Genomic DNA, 14,014 nt, shown 5'->3' with positions numbered 1-14,014 from the left:
AAACTGTAGTTATTTTCAAATTAAAAGCTTCAGGAGGATTCTCATCACTTTCACTAGAGAATAATGGCATGATTCTCTATGGAAAAAACACTGGGTAGGAGTCAAACTCCTACATTTTAATACTGCCTCTACTTCTCGATCACTGTATGGCATTGACAAATGCATGTTCTCTCTTTCCCTCGGATTTCCATTTGTGAAATGGGGAAAACAAAATGCATCCACTTCTGAGGATTTTAGGTGAGCGGCAGACATGACCGATTTGGTCAACTTAATGTACCCTCTGTACACACATGCACATCATACATCATTTGGAAGCTTATTAGGTCTACTTGTAGATGAGGTATGATACGGAGCCATCATGTGGTGCTATTACCATAGAAATGGGGGATAAATACGACACCATAAATATGTTAAAATGATCACTGAAATAATTTGCATTCATTTCTTTAGTTTAATATCACTTATTCAAAGACATAAAATTGGATTTCTTTGTGACCTCAAAGCACCACCGCAACAATCTAAACCAGCATTTCTCAAACTGGGGTCCGTGGACACCTGGGGGTCCCTGAGGATACCCCAGAGGATCCGCAGGCTCCGCTGATCAACTCCTCCTCCTCCCTCCCAGTGCCTCAGGCATACTAAAAGTCCGGTGGCGCAGTGGGGCGAAGGCAGGCTTCCTACCTACCCCAGCTCTGCGCCGCTTCCGGAAAACGGGGGGCTGGGGTGGTTGCAGGGAGGGGGTCTCTGTGCGCTGCCCCCACCCCAAGCGCCAACTCCAGAGCTCCCACTGGCCAGGAACTGCAGCCAATGGGAGCTGTGGGGGTGGTGCCTGTGGGCAGGGACAGCGCACAGAGACCTCCTGGCTCCCCCGCCTAGGAGCTGCTGCCAGAGAGATGTGCCGGTCGCTTTCGGGAGCCACCTGGGGTAAGCACCGTCTAGACAGAGCCCTAACCTCCTCCTGCATCCGAACCCCCTGCCCCAGCCCTCCCTCCACACCCCTCACCCACTCCTGTACCCCAGCCTGGTGAAAGTGAGTGAGGGTGGGGGAGAGCAAGCAACAGAGGGAGGATGGATGGAATGAGCGGGGTGCAAGGCCTCAAAAGGTTGGGGGCAGGGACGTGGCAAGGACTGAGCGGAGGGTTTGGGGGGTCCCCAATTTTTTAAAAATCAAAATGGGGGTCCTAAGGTTGCTAAACTTTGAGAGCAGCTGATCTAAACAATCTAAAACAAATCTAGTAATACATTTGTATTGGTATAATTGAAACGTGATAACGCTGGTGACATTTCTGGACAATTATCATCATCTTGTACATCATTATGATCTCTGGCAAGAGTGAGTGGGCTACCAATATCTTTGTTGCTTTGGCATGTACACAGTTCTGTGCAGGCAAGAACGTTATGACTACAGACACAGCTGATTGCTCAGCAACCCTTACTGGTACAGGCACAAATAATGTCTTGTAGAAGCTCAGATGCCACTGGGCCTTTGAAGAATACAGGAAGCTGTTCATCATCCTCATTTTTCCTTCCATGTTGTAATGGTGATCCATTATTTGCTTTACCTATGTGTGAAGACATCCAAACCTTTGTTTGCCAAGATGCTGTTGTGACATGTTCTTCAAAACTCTCCTCACATGGTGGGATTCTGGCCAGTAACTTGTCCTTCTTGATGGCTAGATTGAGGTGCAAGCAAGTCAGGTTTTTGTGGGTCTCCTCTTCTTTCTCACTCTGGTCATACAGGACTGCTATCAACTTCCTTGCTGCAGAATTTGAAGCTTGTCCATCACAATCTCCCAATTTGGGAGGCTCTGAAGAGGTACGATCACTTTGTTTTGACAACATTAAACAGATTTTTTTTCTCCGATACCAAATAGGTATGTCAGAGAGTCACATGCTGTTAAGGCATGTAGAGCAGGAAGCATGTTGCAGACATCCAGAGTGAGTGCATCACAAATTTCATGCACAGATATGAAGAGATACTTGTTAGTTGTGCTGGTAATGATGGCTGTTTCAATCTACATGTTATCTACGTGTTCCATTTCTGGAAAGTAGTGAACAGCAATGACCAAAACATCTGTATCAGGTGACCTAATTACAATGGTTCCTTTGATACCAAAAGCCATATTGGCACATACAACATACAGAAGCATCTTTGTATCAGCTTTCTCTTGAATACTGTACAGGCTTCTTCAACAGCTCAACTGGTGATGGACTTTGCTGCTTCACCACTGGAAAGGTGGTGTTTGTGTTGGGTGTGCTCCTACACTCAGGTGCACTTTGAACCATACATTCACAGAGGAATTTTGCAACTGAGTGTTCGTTGGATGCCACGTTTTAAAACATTTTCCCACGGGGGCACAGGGCATCCACCAATCACCTGGTATTTCTTGCATCCAACCTTAGATCCTGTTCGGAGCTATCTTTCTGAAATTTTCAGAGATACTATTGTCATACCCGTCAAAGATTCCAATTAAAGAATTAGCTTCAAATCCTTTTAGGACCTGCCTCAAATACTCAGTAGCCAATTTGTCAAATGTGTAGACTGTCTCCAGCTATCATTTGTATGACAGCCTTGGCATCTAAGAGGTACACTATGGTTTCTTTGTTGCATGCTCTTAGCCCATGGATTTTTTCAGCTTGAGCTTTCAACTGATGCCCTAATTCAGCTTTGTCTGTTCTTCTTATTGTTCCATCACCATGAAAAAGGAACATAGGCACAGATCCTATTGGGTGACTGAGGGTATGCCTATACTGAAAAGGCTACAGCGGCACAGCTGCAGTGCTTCAGCTGCGCTGCTGTAACACTTCAGTGTAGCCACTCACCACAATGATGAGAGAAATTGTCCTGTCACTATAGTTAATCCACCTCCCTGCAAGAAGTGGTAGCTAGGTCGATGGAAGAATTATTCTGTCAACCTAGCCATGTCTACACTGGGGATTAGGTCAGCATAGCTGTCTGTCTCAGGGGGGTGGATTTTTCAAACCCCTAAGAGACACAGCAGTGCCGATACAAGTTTTCAGTATTGACCAGCCCTAGGAACAGTTGCGACTGAAACATCATCTCTCCATCTTGCTAAGGACAGAGCTTTGTGGGAAAACAGTTTTGGGACTGAGAGCTGTTATGATTGTCCCTCCTTGCCAGAGTTAAATTTAGTCTTCTTGGCTATGTCAGCAAATGTTTTGATGCCAAATTTCTAGACTGGGCTGAAGAAGCTTCATGTGCCATCAGAATCAAGTGCACCTCTCACAAATCTCTCCATTTGTTCTTCACCATCTGCTATTTTCAGTAGAGACTCTTGTACAACTGACGCTATGAGTCAGGGTCAAATCGGTTTCTCATATTGTTGATGACGTTGTTGATAAGAGCTATAACATGCTCTTCATCCCTTTTCATTACAGAGGCAAGAACTTAATTGTGGACTTTGTCTTCACTACTTCTTGTTAGGTCCCTTCTTTCTCTCATAGCTTTTGGCATATTCATAATATGAAGCTCTGTACCATCATCTCTAACACTAGTACTGACCCATGCATAAGAGTCACTGAATTAAAAAGCTAGTTTCTAGAATATTTCAAAGCTTAGTACTTCATGCATAGGCAGTACAAATTAAAATCTTCTACCAGGCAGACTAGATGCTACATTGTTTTGTTCAAATGCTTACAAATGGGGAAGCATTACATTAGGAATTCACGTATAGTTATATCTACCCACTATGCTGTACAAACTATGAGAATGCAATCTACTGCTACTGGTGCATAACCTTCAGCGTGAGACTGATCTGATCAGCACATTTCAACTGAAAATATAGAAAACTATTATAATCACTTGTGAGATACTTTGACAATTAAGAATATGCAATGTGAAAACGTTTCATGTTAGTAGATTGCAAAATATTGATATTTGACATTTTTGTCACATGCTAACCAGCTTCATCATTCCTGGAAATAAAACAAAAAACAAAATTTGTCCATGCAAAACCAATACAATCTTTTAATACAGTCATTTGGTAGCTTTGACCAATAAACACCACATGAAGGTTTAAAAACTGTGGTCATAGTCATGTTGCAGTGTTTCCGCAACTGCGCAAATATGACACTCTCATTTTGGGTATCACTGTTTCACCTCGCCTACAGGTTTACAGCACCACTTGACAGTTCCAAATCATACCTTATCTAAATGCACTTAAAATAAGCTTTCAAATGATATCTAATGTAGGTTTGTAGGGTGGGTACATTAAACTCCAAAAATATGGCACATGACATTTTTCTAGGAATTAGACTGAAATCAACCTTCATATTGGTAAGATGACCTAGCAATTGAAGGTTCCCTATTCTATTACCAGATAATGCCTTTCATCATCATTGGATAATGGCATAATTATACTTCCTCTTCTAGGGATGCCCCACCTTTAGTATCCTGCTACTGGAAAAATAGAGAAATGGCCAGGCCATTTTCAGCCTAACCTTTTCTGTCAAATACACTGTAGTTTTGTAAACTGGTGACTAGCAATTATACAAATCAAAATATATCATTATATTCTCTAGTTATAAAGGTTATATGACAGTATGTTGTATGCTATGCATATCTGAGTAATTACTAAAATTATTAACACTGTCATTTTGTATGATCACTGGTTTGAGTTACATTTCTTTTGATAATATAGCTTGAAAAATATTTTCTGTTGCTCTGGGCATGATACTGTATTGCTACACAATTAATGGGCCAGATTTACTTAACACAAGACTGGATGAGGGGCACATACAATTGTGACACATGCCACTACAGTTATCTTGCACGTAGATTGGGCACACTAGTGTGTGTGTGTGTGTACGTACAAGTCTAGGCTTCTGTCATCTTGAAACTCTGGGGTTAAATCTATCCTCACATCCAAATTCTTCAAAGTCACAAAATATGTATGCCCATTCCAGAGTCAAACACTATCCCTCTAGCTTTGTCTCTCATATCTTTAAGATTCATCTAGTTTATCATTTCTTAAGATTACCAAACATCTTGTCTCCTTTCTTAGATGTTGATAAATGTAAAATCCAACATGGAACAGTTGGCTGATGATCTTGACAAGCAGGACTGAAACTATGTACATTTCAATGGTCACTCAGAGAATTATACTACAGTACAAAATAGTTCCTATTGTGAAGACTTCGGGTTTTTTTTAAAATAGAATCCTTACATATATGTTTCTACGAAATTTACTGATTAACATTCATAACATACAAAGTGGATCCATTGCTTCATGCCAAATCAAGCACCAATCAGTAGATGTACAATTGCTTATGTCGTTCTACAAATCTCTGTAATCCAAAAGCTGCAAAAACATCTTAGTCAGGCATCTTCTCCACTGAGGTACTATACTTCTGCAGTTTCAAACTCAAATTCAAATACAAAATCATTCCTATGAGCTTTGTCTAGCTGAAGACATTTAGGTTATGTATATGCATGAACCAATACCTCACTGAAAAGGCTTCCATTCACATAAGAAATCCAGAGCTTCCAGAAGTTGGGGAGCTGAATTACAACAAGTTTTGTCAACTTTTCAACAAATGCAACTTGTTGAGGAGCTTTACAACGCCAAGCTAAAGAGGAAAAGAGAAAGAATAAATAACTTTGAATTGATAATAAAAGCTATTTTAAACATGCTGCTAGAGTGTGATCTAAAAATAATGGATCTATCATGCATATCTATAATCTCTCAGGTGTGAATGGCAACATTTTACGACTTGGTCCATATGGCATACAGCTTGTGTACGTGCAAGATTTATTTCCATATATTCTTTTGAGGGGGTTGGTACTATAAGTATAATATGTCTTCTATGTAGAGGTGCTCGTATGGCCCCACTGAATTATATTGTACATCCTAACAATCCACTCGCATAAATCTGTCTTTAAACCAAGCTAAATGATAACTGAACAGGGAGGATCAGAGGCTTAGCCATTAAAATATAGAGTGGGGGAAGGTTGGAATGTAGGCAGTACAATTGTCTTGAGATTAAGACAAAAGACTGGGAAATGGGAGATCTGAGTTTTATTTCCAGATCATCCACAGACTTCCAGTGTGATCTCACTCATCAACCTCTCCACAATTTCATTAGCGAAGTCTCAGTTTCCTTCTCTGTAAAATGGGGATGGATACTGACATTGTAGGTGGGAGGCTAAATTCATTAATATTTGTAAAGCAATTTGAGACTCTTGGATGACCAGTACTATTAGAAGTTCAAAAAATCATAATAAAAGTAAGTATAGCACTTCTCACTTGGGACATGAGACCAAAAAATAAGAGAAAAATTATCTGAAGTTGCATAAACCTCTATACAATCTTGGCACCTTAACCATCACTAGACATCAATAGAGTCACAACTTTGGGAACATGGGGGAAGAGGTGGATCTTCTCCCATTTTCTTGTCAGGTGAGAGATGGGAGAGAGGAAATACAGGAGATGGTGGATGAGCATGGAAAGTGGAGGTGAGATAGGAAACTTCCATCTCCAGTCATGTTTGTCTTCCCCATCTTGACTTTCTTCATTTGATTATCAGAGCTATGTTTCTTAGCAAACTATTCTGCATCAATAAATAAATGTTGCATGCTTTTTACATCAAGAATTAGATTCCTGCAAACTATGTGGGCATGAAGAAGTCAAAGATCTTCAAACTGATTACAAAGAGGACCTGAGATTTTCTTGTATAGTCTTAGGTCTTTCACAAATTACACAGTTAAAGAGTGTGAAACTAGTTTACATGATTCCATGGGAACATGGAAGACTACTGGATAGCTTATGGTATTTGTCTTTAATCTAGTACATAAATATTGATCATATAGCATAGAAAGTCACCAATTAGACAAACATGAGCCCATATAAAACTGGCTGATTAGCTCCGCTGCCAAGGGACGAAAGATGCAACATCTCAGGTGGGGACTTCTGGTGTGGGAAGTTAGAAGGCTCAAAAATCTACCTTATAATAGAAAAAACCTTAAGTAGTCATTACTGTGGCTGCATCTGTCCAAGATCAGTGCATGATGTCCTTTATGCATGCTGTAGGACCTAGATATTATTGAGTTAAAGCTGTAACTGAAGCCATACTTCAAAATTCCTTGCAAATCTATGTTCAAGTCAGAGTCAATGTAATTTGAATTCACTATTTTGTATTCAACTTTCTTTGAATTTGTTCCAGAATTCACTGCAGCCATAATGATGCATCATGCTAGTGAATAACATGGATAAACGAATCCTCTGAGCAATGACATCAAGTTTTGGCCTAAATATGCTCTTTAATATCATAAACTTTCTATGATGTAAATGTAGATAAATTACATGTAACCAAGGGCAAATAAGCAAAGAAAAGTATAATAGTCCTTAGTGCCTCCATTTCAGGATCTCAAAGTGCAAAAAAATAAAATAAATCAAAAGCCTTTTCTCTAAGAACATAAGGTAGCACAGGCAAACAAAACTAAAAGGAATGGGTAAGATTATTCTAGAATTCTTATGGAAGAATTTTTGGCAGCTTCATAGTATGGCTGGAAAATGTTTTAGTTCATATTGGTAACAAAGTCAAAAAGAAGTTTAGGCTTTTCCTCTTGCGTTTATATGAGATTAACAAGGGGCTTGATGGGACAAGTCCACCATACAGACTGTCCTTTGAAAAATATGTAAGCAACGATAGATCTTGACTTTTATCTTGCAGAATTTATTACTATTTTTATAGTAACCAAGAGTGTGCTAGACATTTTGCAAAAAAAGAAAGACAGTGCATTGTCTTATCCCACATTGTTTGAAAACTAATTTTAATCATGGAGATGGAGGGAGGAAGGACAATGGAGACAGCAATAGAGTCATGTGCTTACTCCATTTTAGCATATGGATATTTTGGTGATTCTGTTTAATTTATATTTTTCCTGTGAATATTCAGCATAAAAAGAATATAAAACAATGTTATAAACTTGCATTTAAAGAATAAAGATAAATGACACAATTAATCACAGCATTTATTTAAATATTTTGGATGTTTTCTACATTTTCAAATGTACTGATTTCAATTACAACACAGAATACAAAGTGTATAGTGCTCACTTAATATTTATTTTTGATTACAAGTATTTGCACTGTAAAAAAACAAGTCCACTCAGCCCTACTTCTTGTTCAGCCAATCCCTCAGAGAAACAAATTTGTTTATATCTGCAGAAGAGATAATGCTGACCGCTTCTTGTTTACAATTCACCTGAAAGTGAGAACAGGTGTTCTCATGGCACTGTTGGAGCCGGTGTCTCAAGATATTTACGTGCCAGATGCGCTAAAGATTCACATGTCCCTTCATGCTTCAACCAGCATTCCAGAAGACACACGGCCGTGCTGATGACGGGTTCAGCTCAATAACAAACCAGAGCAGTGCGGACTGACGCATGTTCATTTTCATCATCTGAGTCAGATGCCACCAGCAGAAGGTTGATTTTCTTTTTTGGTGGTTTGGGTTCTGTAGTTTCTGCATCAGAGTGTTGCTCTTTTAAGTCTTCTAAAAGCATGCTCCATAACTCATCCCTCTCAGATTTTAGAAGGCACTTCAGATTCTTAAACCTTGGGTCGAGTGCTCTAGCTATCTTTAGAAATCTCACATTGGTACCTTCTTTGCGTTTTGTGAAATCTGCAGCGAAGGTGTTCTTAAAATGAACAACATGTGCTGGGTCATCATCCAAGACTGCTATAATGACTGCACCACAACTAAGGTGCGGCAGAGTTTGTCTGGGGCTTACCTGAGAAGGACAGTTCTGCTTTATGGTGGCTGGGGGAGGGGGGAAGGAGGTCAGAAACTGCTGTAATAAAGGTGCTTGGTGGTCAGCTTTGAAGCAATGACTCATTCCCTTCCCCCCCCGCCCAGGAATGTGAGCTCTGAAGGGCATAAAGGTATGAAACCTGGGTGGGGCAAGTCTGTTCCACACAGCGAGTAAGCCAGCAAACAGGATCGTGAAGCAGCATGGCTCCAGGGGCATGGAGAAGGGTGAGCTCAGGAAAAATGGGGGCTGTTACTCCCCCAGCCCCAGAGGCAGGGAAGGGCAAGCAGAGGCAAATTACAAGTAGGACACAAGGGGTGTGATTTAGCAAGTGAAGCTGCTGCTAGGTGTCTGCTGCAGTCACTAGACAGCGGGGAGGGTGGAAAGAAAGGGAACTAGCATCCCCTTGCCCCAGGTACTTCCACCCATAGACAGGCTAGAAGTTGCAATTGGGGAGGGTGAATTGGCAAGCAAAGCTAGTCAGTGTCTGAAACAGTGTCTGGGAGGGGATGGGGGAGGGGAAGAGGGAGACAAGGGAATTTAACTGTTTCATGTACCAGCCGTGCTGCAAGTAAATGTATGGGCTATCAGGCTGCAATTCTTTCTGGCTGTGAGCAGGTTGCTGCTCAGGTGTCTGTACCTTTGCCAGAAAAGGGACAAGCAGAGGCAGCAGCTGCAGCACAGGGCAGTCCCAATGGAGCCCAAGGGCTGGAGGGGGACCCAAGGGAGACAGTATTGCAGCAGGGACAGGGGGTGCTCACCAGTACAGTGGCTGTTAATGCTCAGGGTGGTATATTTAATAACCCAGGGCAGCCTCATGGACTGAGGGAGGGAAATGACGGAGGGGAAGCATCCACGCATGCAGGTGGGCAGGCTGTGTGGTCTAATGAGGTAGTCAACGGAGCTGTGCAGCAAATGGTCAGTGAAATTGTTTCTGAGGTTTTCTCCACAGCATTACAGCGCTTCCAAAGGGCATGAGGTCACCCAGAACCAGGATATTCTCCTCCACTGAACACAAGGGATGGCATTAATGTTGATCCCAGGGGTGAGTGTGATCTGAACCAGACAGAGGTTGGGGGGATGGGTGGCAGAGGTGGTATCCGGCCTTCCAGCCTGGCAAGAGGTGGCAGTTGCAGGGGCCACAGCGAGGTGCAGGGACTGTGCTCAATCAGCCCGTCAGTGAGTTCACCTGAAGGGGACAGGAGTGAGCCTGAGTAAATACTCTGGGTCCAGGAGTTGGAGGTCCAGAAGCCTGGGCAGATGTACCCAGAGGTGACACCTTCAGTGGGGGCACTGATGGTATTACACAGCTGCTGCAAGCTAATTTGCATTTACTGCAGCAGCTTCAGGCAGTTAGGTGTGAGGGGTCTGCACAGGGTGACAGGGCAGGCCCAGCATGGGCTCAAGTTTGGGCAGCAGAACAGGGACAGGCTCCCAGCAAGGGTAGCGAAGCCCGCCCCTGGGCACATGGGGACTCATCGGCCATCAGGGAATGTAACCTCATGGGACAGAGTAGAGACTCCGGGGGGGGGGGGGGGGGGGGGGGGGCAACTATGCGGGAGCAGGGCTCTGTGGAACTCCCTCCATGCAGTCCTGAGTACGGTTCTGCCGGGGTGGCTGACCCGATAGTTCACCTACGCAGTACAACTAACGACAAAATCCTGAGAGGCAAATACGTGGATATATTATCCCTATTGCACAGGGAGGTGTTGACAGACAGTAAACATGGGCAAGGCAAGCAAAACAGCGAGCTGCCCAAGAGGCCAAGGGTGCCTAGAACATGGGAAAATTGGGAGGCTGCCTTCTTCATCTGTGCAGGTGTTATAGTATAGGCCTACCCAAAGAGGAGCCCTGCCTTGGTTAAGTATATGGACATAAGTAGGCGGGCACAAAATGTGGGGCATGTCCTGGTTTAATTATGATGAGCAGTTTCAATTAAGGGCAGCAACACAAACTGGGATAAGGTGGGACATACCTCAGCACACACAGTGGTTGAAGTGGATGATACCCAAGGGGCCAGGAGTTCACACAGACAGTGATTTGTTCATACCGCAGCAAGCTCGGGAGGGGCCTGAGGCACATAATAATATTTGCTGGGCATTTAATGATGGTGGTTGTTTTCGAAGCACCTGTAGATACAGACATGTTTGCAGGACATGTTTTGGGACCCATTCAGCCCATTCTTGCTAGAACGGGAAGGGAAGATCACAGGGAGGAAACAGGAATGGGGGTGGCACAAGCGCCAACCGCAGGTTTGGTGTGGATGGAACAGGGTGTGGGACACAAAGCACAAGCTGGGGAGGGGGACAAGTGGTGCAATGGGCACGGGCTCCAACGCCAGTTAAGCTGGATGTGTTAAGGATTCTCCTATGGGATTACCCTAACAGGGCAGATGGGGCATATTTGTAGGAAGGGTATTCAGCAGGATTTCGGATCCCTTTTGTGGGAAATAGGACTCATTTGATGTCAAAAAATGTAAAGTCGGTAGCTGGAATGGGACATATTGTTAAAAAAAAAGATTGCACAAGAATTAAAGGAGGGCAGGATAGCTGGGCCATTTGATCAATTGCCTATAGCACATTTGAGAGTTTCCCCCCAAGAAGACCCCAGGGACATACCAATTAATTCATCACCTGTCATATCCACAAGGTGGCTCTGTTAATGATGAGATAGACCTGGCTCTATGTTCCATACGCTATTCCTCCATTGATGAAGCAGTTCATATCATTGGGGCGCGTGGTCCTGGGGCGCTAATGGCTCGTAGCCCACCTTAACCCTCTTACAAGGGTGGTGGATGGTAAGGTCCAAGCCATGGGTTGGCTGATATTTAATTAACGCTTATTTTTTTAATGAGTGTCATCAGCATGGAAGCACGTCCTCTGGAATGGTGCCCAAAGCATGAAGGGGCATACGAATGTTTAGCATATCTGGCACGTAAAGACCTTGCAATGCCAGCTACAAAAGTGCCATGCAAATGCCTGTTCTCACTTTCTGGTGACATTGTAAATAAGAAGAGGGCAGCATTATCTCCTGTAAATGTTAACGAACTTGTTTATCTTAGCGACTGGCTGAACAAGAAGTAGGACTGAGTGGACTTGTAGGCTCTGAAGTTTTACATTGTTTTGCTTTTGAGTGCAGTTATGTAACAAAAAATAAATCTACATTTGTAAGTTGCACTTTCACAACAAAGAGATTGCACTACAGTACTTGTTTGAGGTGAATTGAAAAATACTATTTCTTTTATCATTTTTACAGTGCAAATATTTGTAAGCAAAAATAATATACACTTTGATTTCAATTAAAACACAGAATACAATATATATGAAAATGTAGAATACCATCCAAAATATTTAATAAATTTCAATTGGTATTCTATTATTTAACAGTGCAATTAAAACTGTGATTGATTGTGTTTAATTTTTTTTAATCGGATTATTTTTTTTGAGTTAATCACGTGAGTTAACTGCAATTAATCGACAGCCCTAGTAAAAAATGATTCTTCCTTTATGGCTCTTTATGATGTATAAAAGATAGATTCAAAGTTTGTTTCCTACTTGGCTTGTTTTTAAACTCAGAAACAGCAAGACTTTATTTCTCGGCTTTTGTTGGATAGCTAAGCGGGATACTAACACCATAATAGAACGAAACCTTAGCTGTAGCTTCCTCAGCTTCTAAGGAAAAGGTGTGGATGTTGAATTTTTATACCAACTGTTCGTCAGAATTTGCCCTTACACAAAAACTAAAACAACCCCCCAACCCTACTACAAAGTTTTAAACTGGCTGACTAAAAGTACTCTTCCCTGTAAGGAAGACCTGGATACAAAGATACAAATTCAAGTTTCAGCCACCAGTGATCTCACTACTCGGGGCTCAATGGGACTTAGGTCTGGTCTACACTGGGGGGGGGGGGGGGGGAGTCAGTCTAAGTTACGCAACTTCAGGTACGCTATTTTCGTAGCTGAAGTGACGTACTTAGAGCTACTTACCATGGTGTCTTCACTGCAGTAGGACGACTGCTGCCGCTCCCCCATCGACTCTGCCTATGCTTCTTGCTCCGGTGGAGTACCAGAGTCGATGGGAGAGCATTCAGCGGTCGATTTATCGTGTCTTCACTAGACACGATAAATCGACCCCTGCTGGATCGATTGCTCCGGAAGTAAGTGTAGACATGCCTTTAGACTCCTACATCATGGGAACTTAAAAAAAATTGGTTTTCATGTGCTCATCCAGTTCCTGGAAGATAACAGGGAGCTAGGCTATGGACAGCCAGGTAAAATCAAGGCATGCAATCTTATTTTCCCTGTTGGGTTTATAGGATCACAGAACCAGGCCTGGAGGCGTTAAGTAACAGAGGAACATTTAAATGCAGCTGGGATTCTTATTACAGAGACCAACAGACTGATATGATAAAAATAAGAAAGTAGTTCCTAATGTGCAGGGAAACTCAACATGGAAAGAGACTTTGTTGCCTTGACTGTAACTTGGAAAAGGAGACTTGGATTTGGACCTAGTTTTTATCTCAGCAAGGGGAGGACTGCTTTGGTTTGATGTTTTTTGCTTCAGTAGGAGGGGGATTTTTATTTAGGATTTTATCTATATGGTGAGGATAACTGTCCAGTTTTGTGGGCTCCTCCTTGACTGATCCCATCATGTAATAAGCACACACCCTTTTCACTTTGCAATTTACCTTTAAGAAACTTCTATGTCTTTATAGAGTAGTAGAGACAGAATATGAAAATAACTTTCATAGACATATATTATTCTGTTATGGACTGGTGGCTCATTTTCTGTCAACACACTAAAACAATGAATATGATTACCCTCTATCAAATTTGAATATTTGGGGAATACACAGTAAAAATACACAGGCCTAGGGATTTGTCAGAAGTAGATTTTTATTTTATAAATGAAACTGATGCTTACTGTCATCACGACCCGACTGAAAGCTGCTGCCCCTTTTCAGCGAAGCAGTCTGACTGAGATGACCAAGTGGAGACGGACGCACATCACTGTCCAGGTCTAGCATGGGGCTATGTAGCAACGAATTGCCTGAAAGACAGTATCAGAGGGGTAGCCGTGTTAGTCTGAATCTGTAGAAAGCAACAGAGGGTCCTGTGGCACCTTTAAGACTAACAGAAGTATTGGGAGCATAAGCTTTCGTGGGTAAGAACCCACGAAAGCTTATGCTCCCAATACTTCTGTTAGTCTTAAAGGTGCCACAGGACCCTCTGTTGCTTTCTG

General features: G+C 42.4%; 1 protein-coding gene across 1 annotated transcript in view; it reads right to left on the bottom strand.

The window, feature by feature from the left end:
* The window catches only part of LOC113407947 (exocyst complex component 2), a 208,636-nt gene that overhangs the window by 92,539 nt on the left and 102,083 nt on the right, over positions 1–14,014 (bottom strand). Inside the window, exons 12-13 of the mRNA XM_026658988.1 lie at positions 13,697–13,822; positions 5,465–5,589 (exon numbers count right to left, since the gene is read on the bottom strand). Coding sequence (XP_026514773.1) covers positions 5,465–5,589; positions 13,697–13,822 — 251 coding nt within the window. The remainder of the gene's footprint in view (positions 1–5,464; positions 5,590–13,696; positions 13,823–14,014) is intronic.

The sequence above is a fragment of the Terrapene carolina genome, unplaced genomic scaffold (assembly GCF_002925995.2).
Source record: "Terrapene carolina triunguis isolate 2854851 unplaced genomic scaffold, T_m_triunguis-2.0 Scaffold57, whole genome shotgun sequence".
Taxonomy (NCBI): domain Eukaryota; kingdom Metazoa; phylum Chordata; order Testudines; family Emydidae; genus Terrapene; species Terrapene triunguis.
This window is presented reverse-complemented; position numbering and strand designations above follow the sequence as displayed.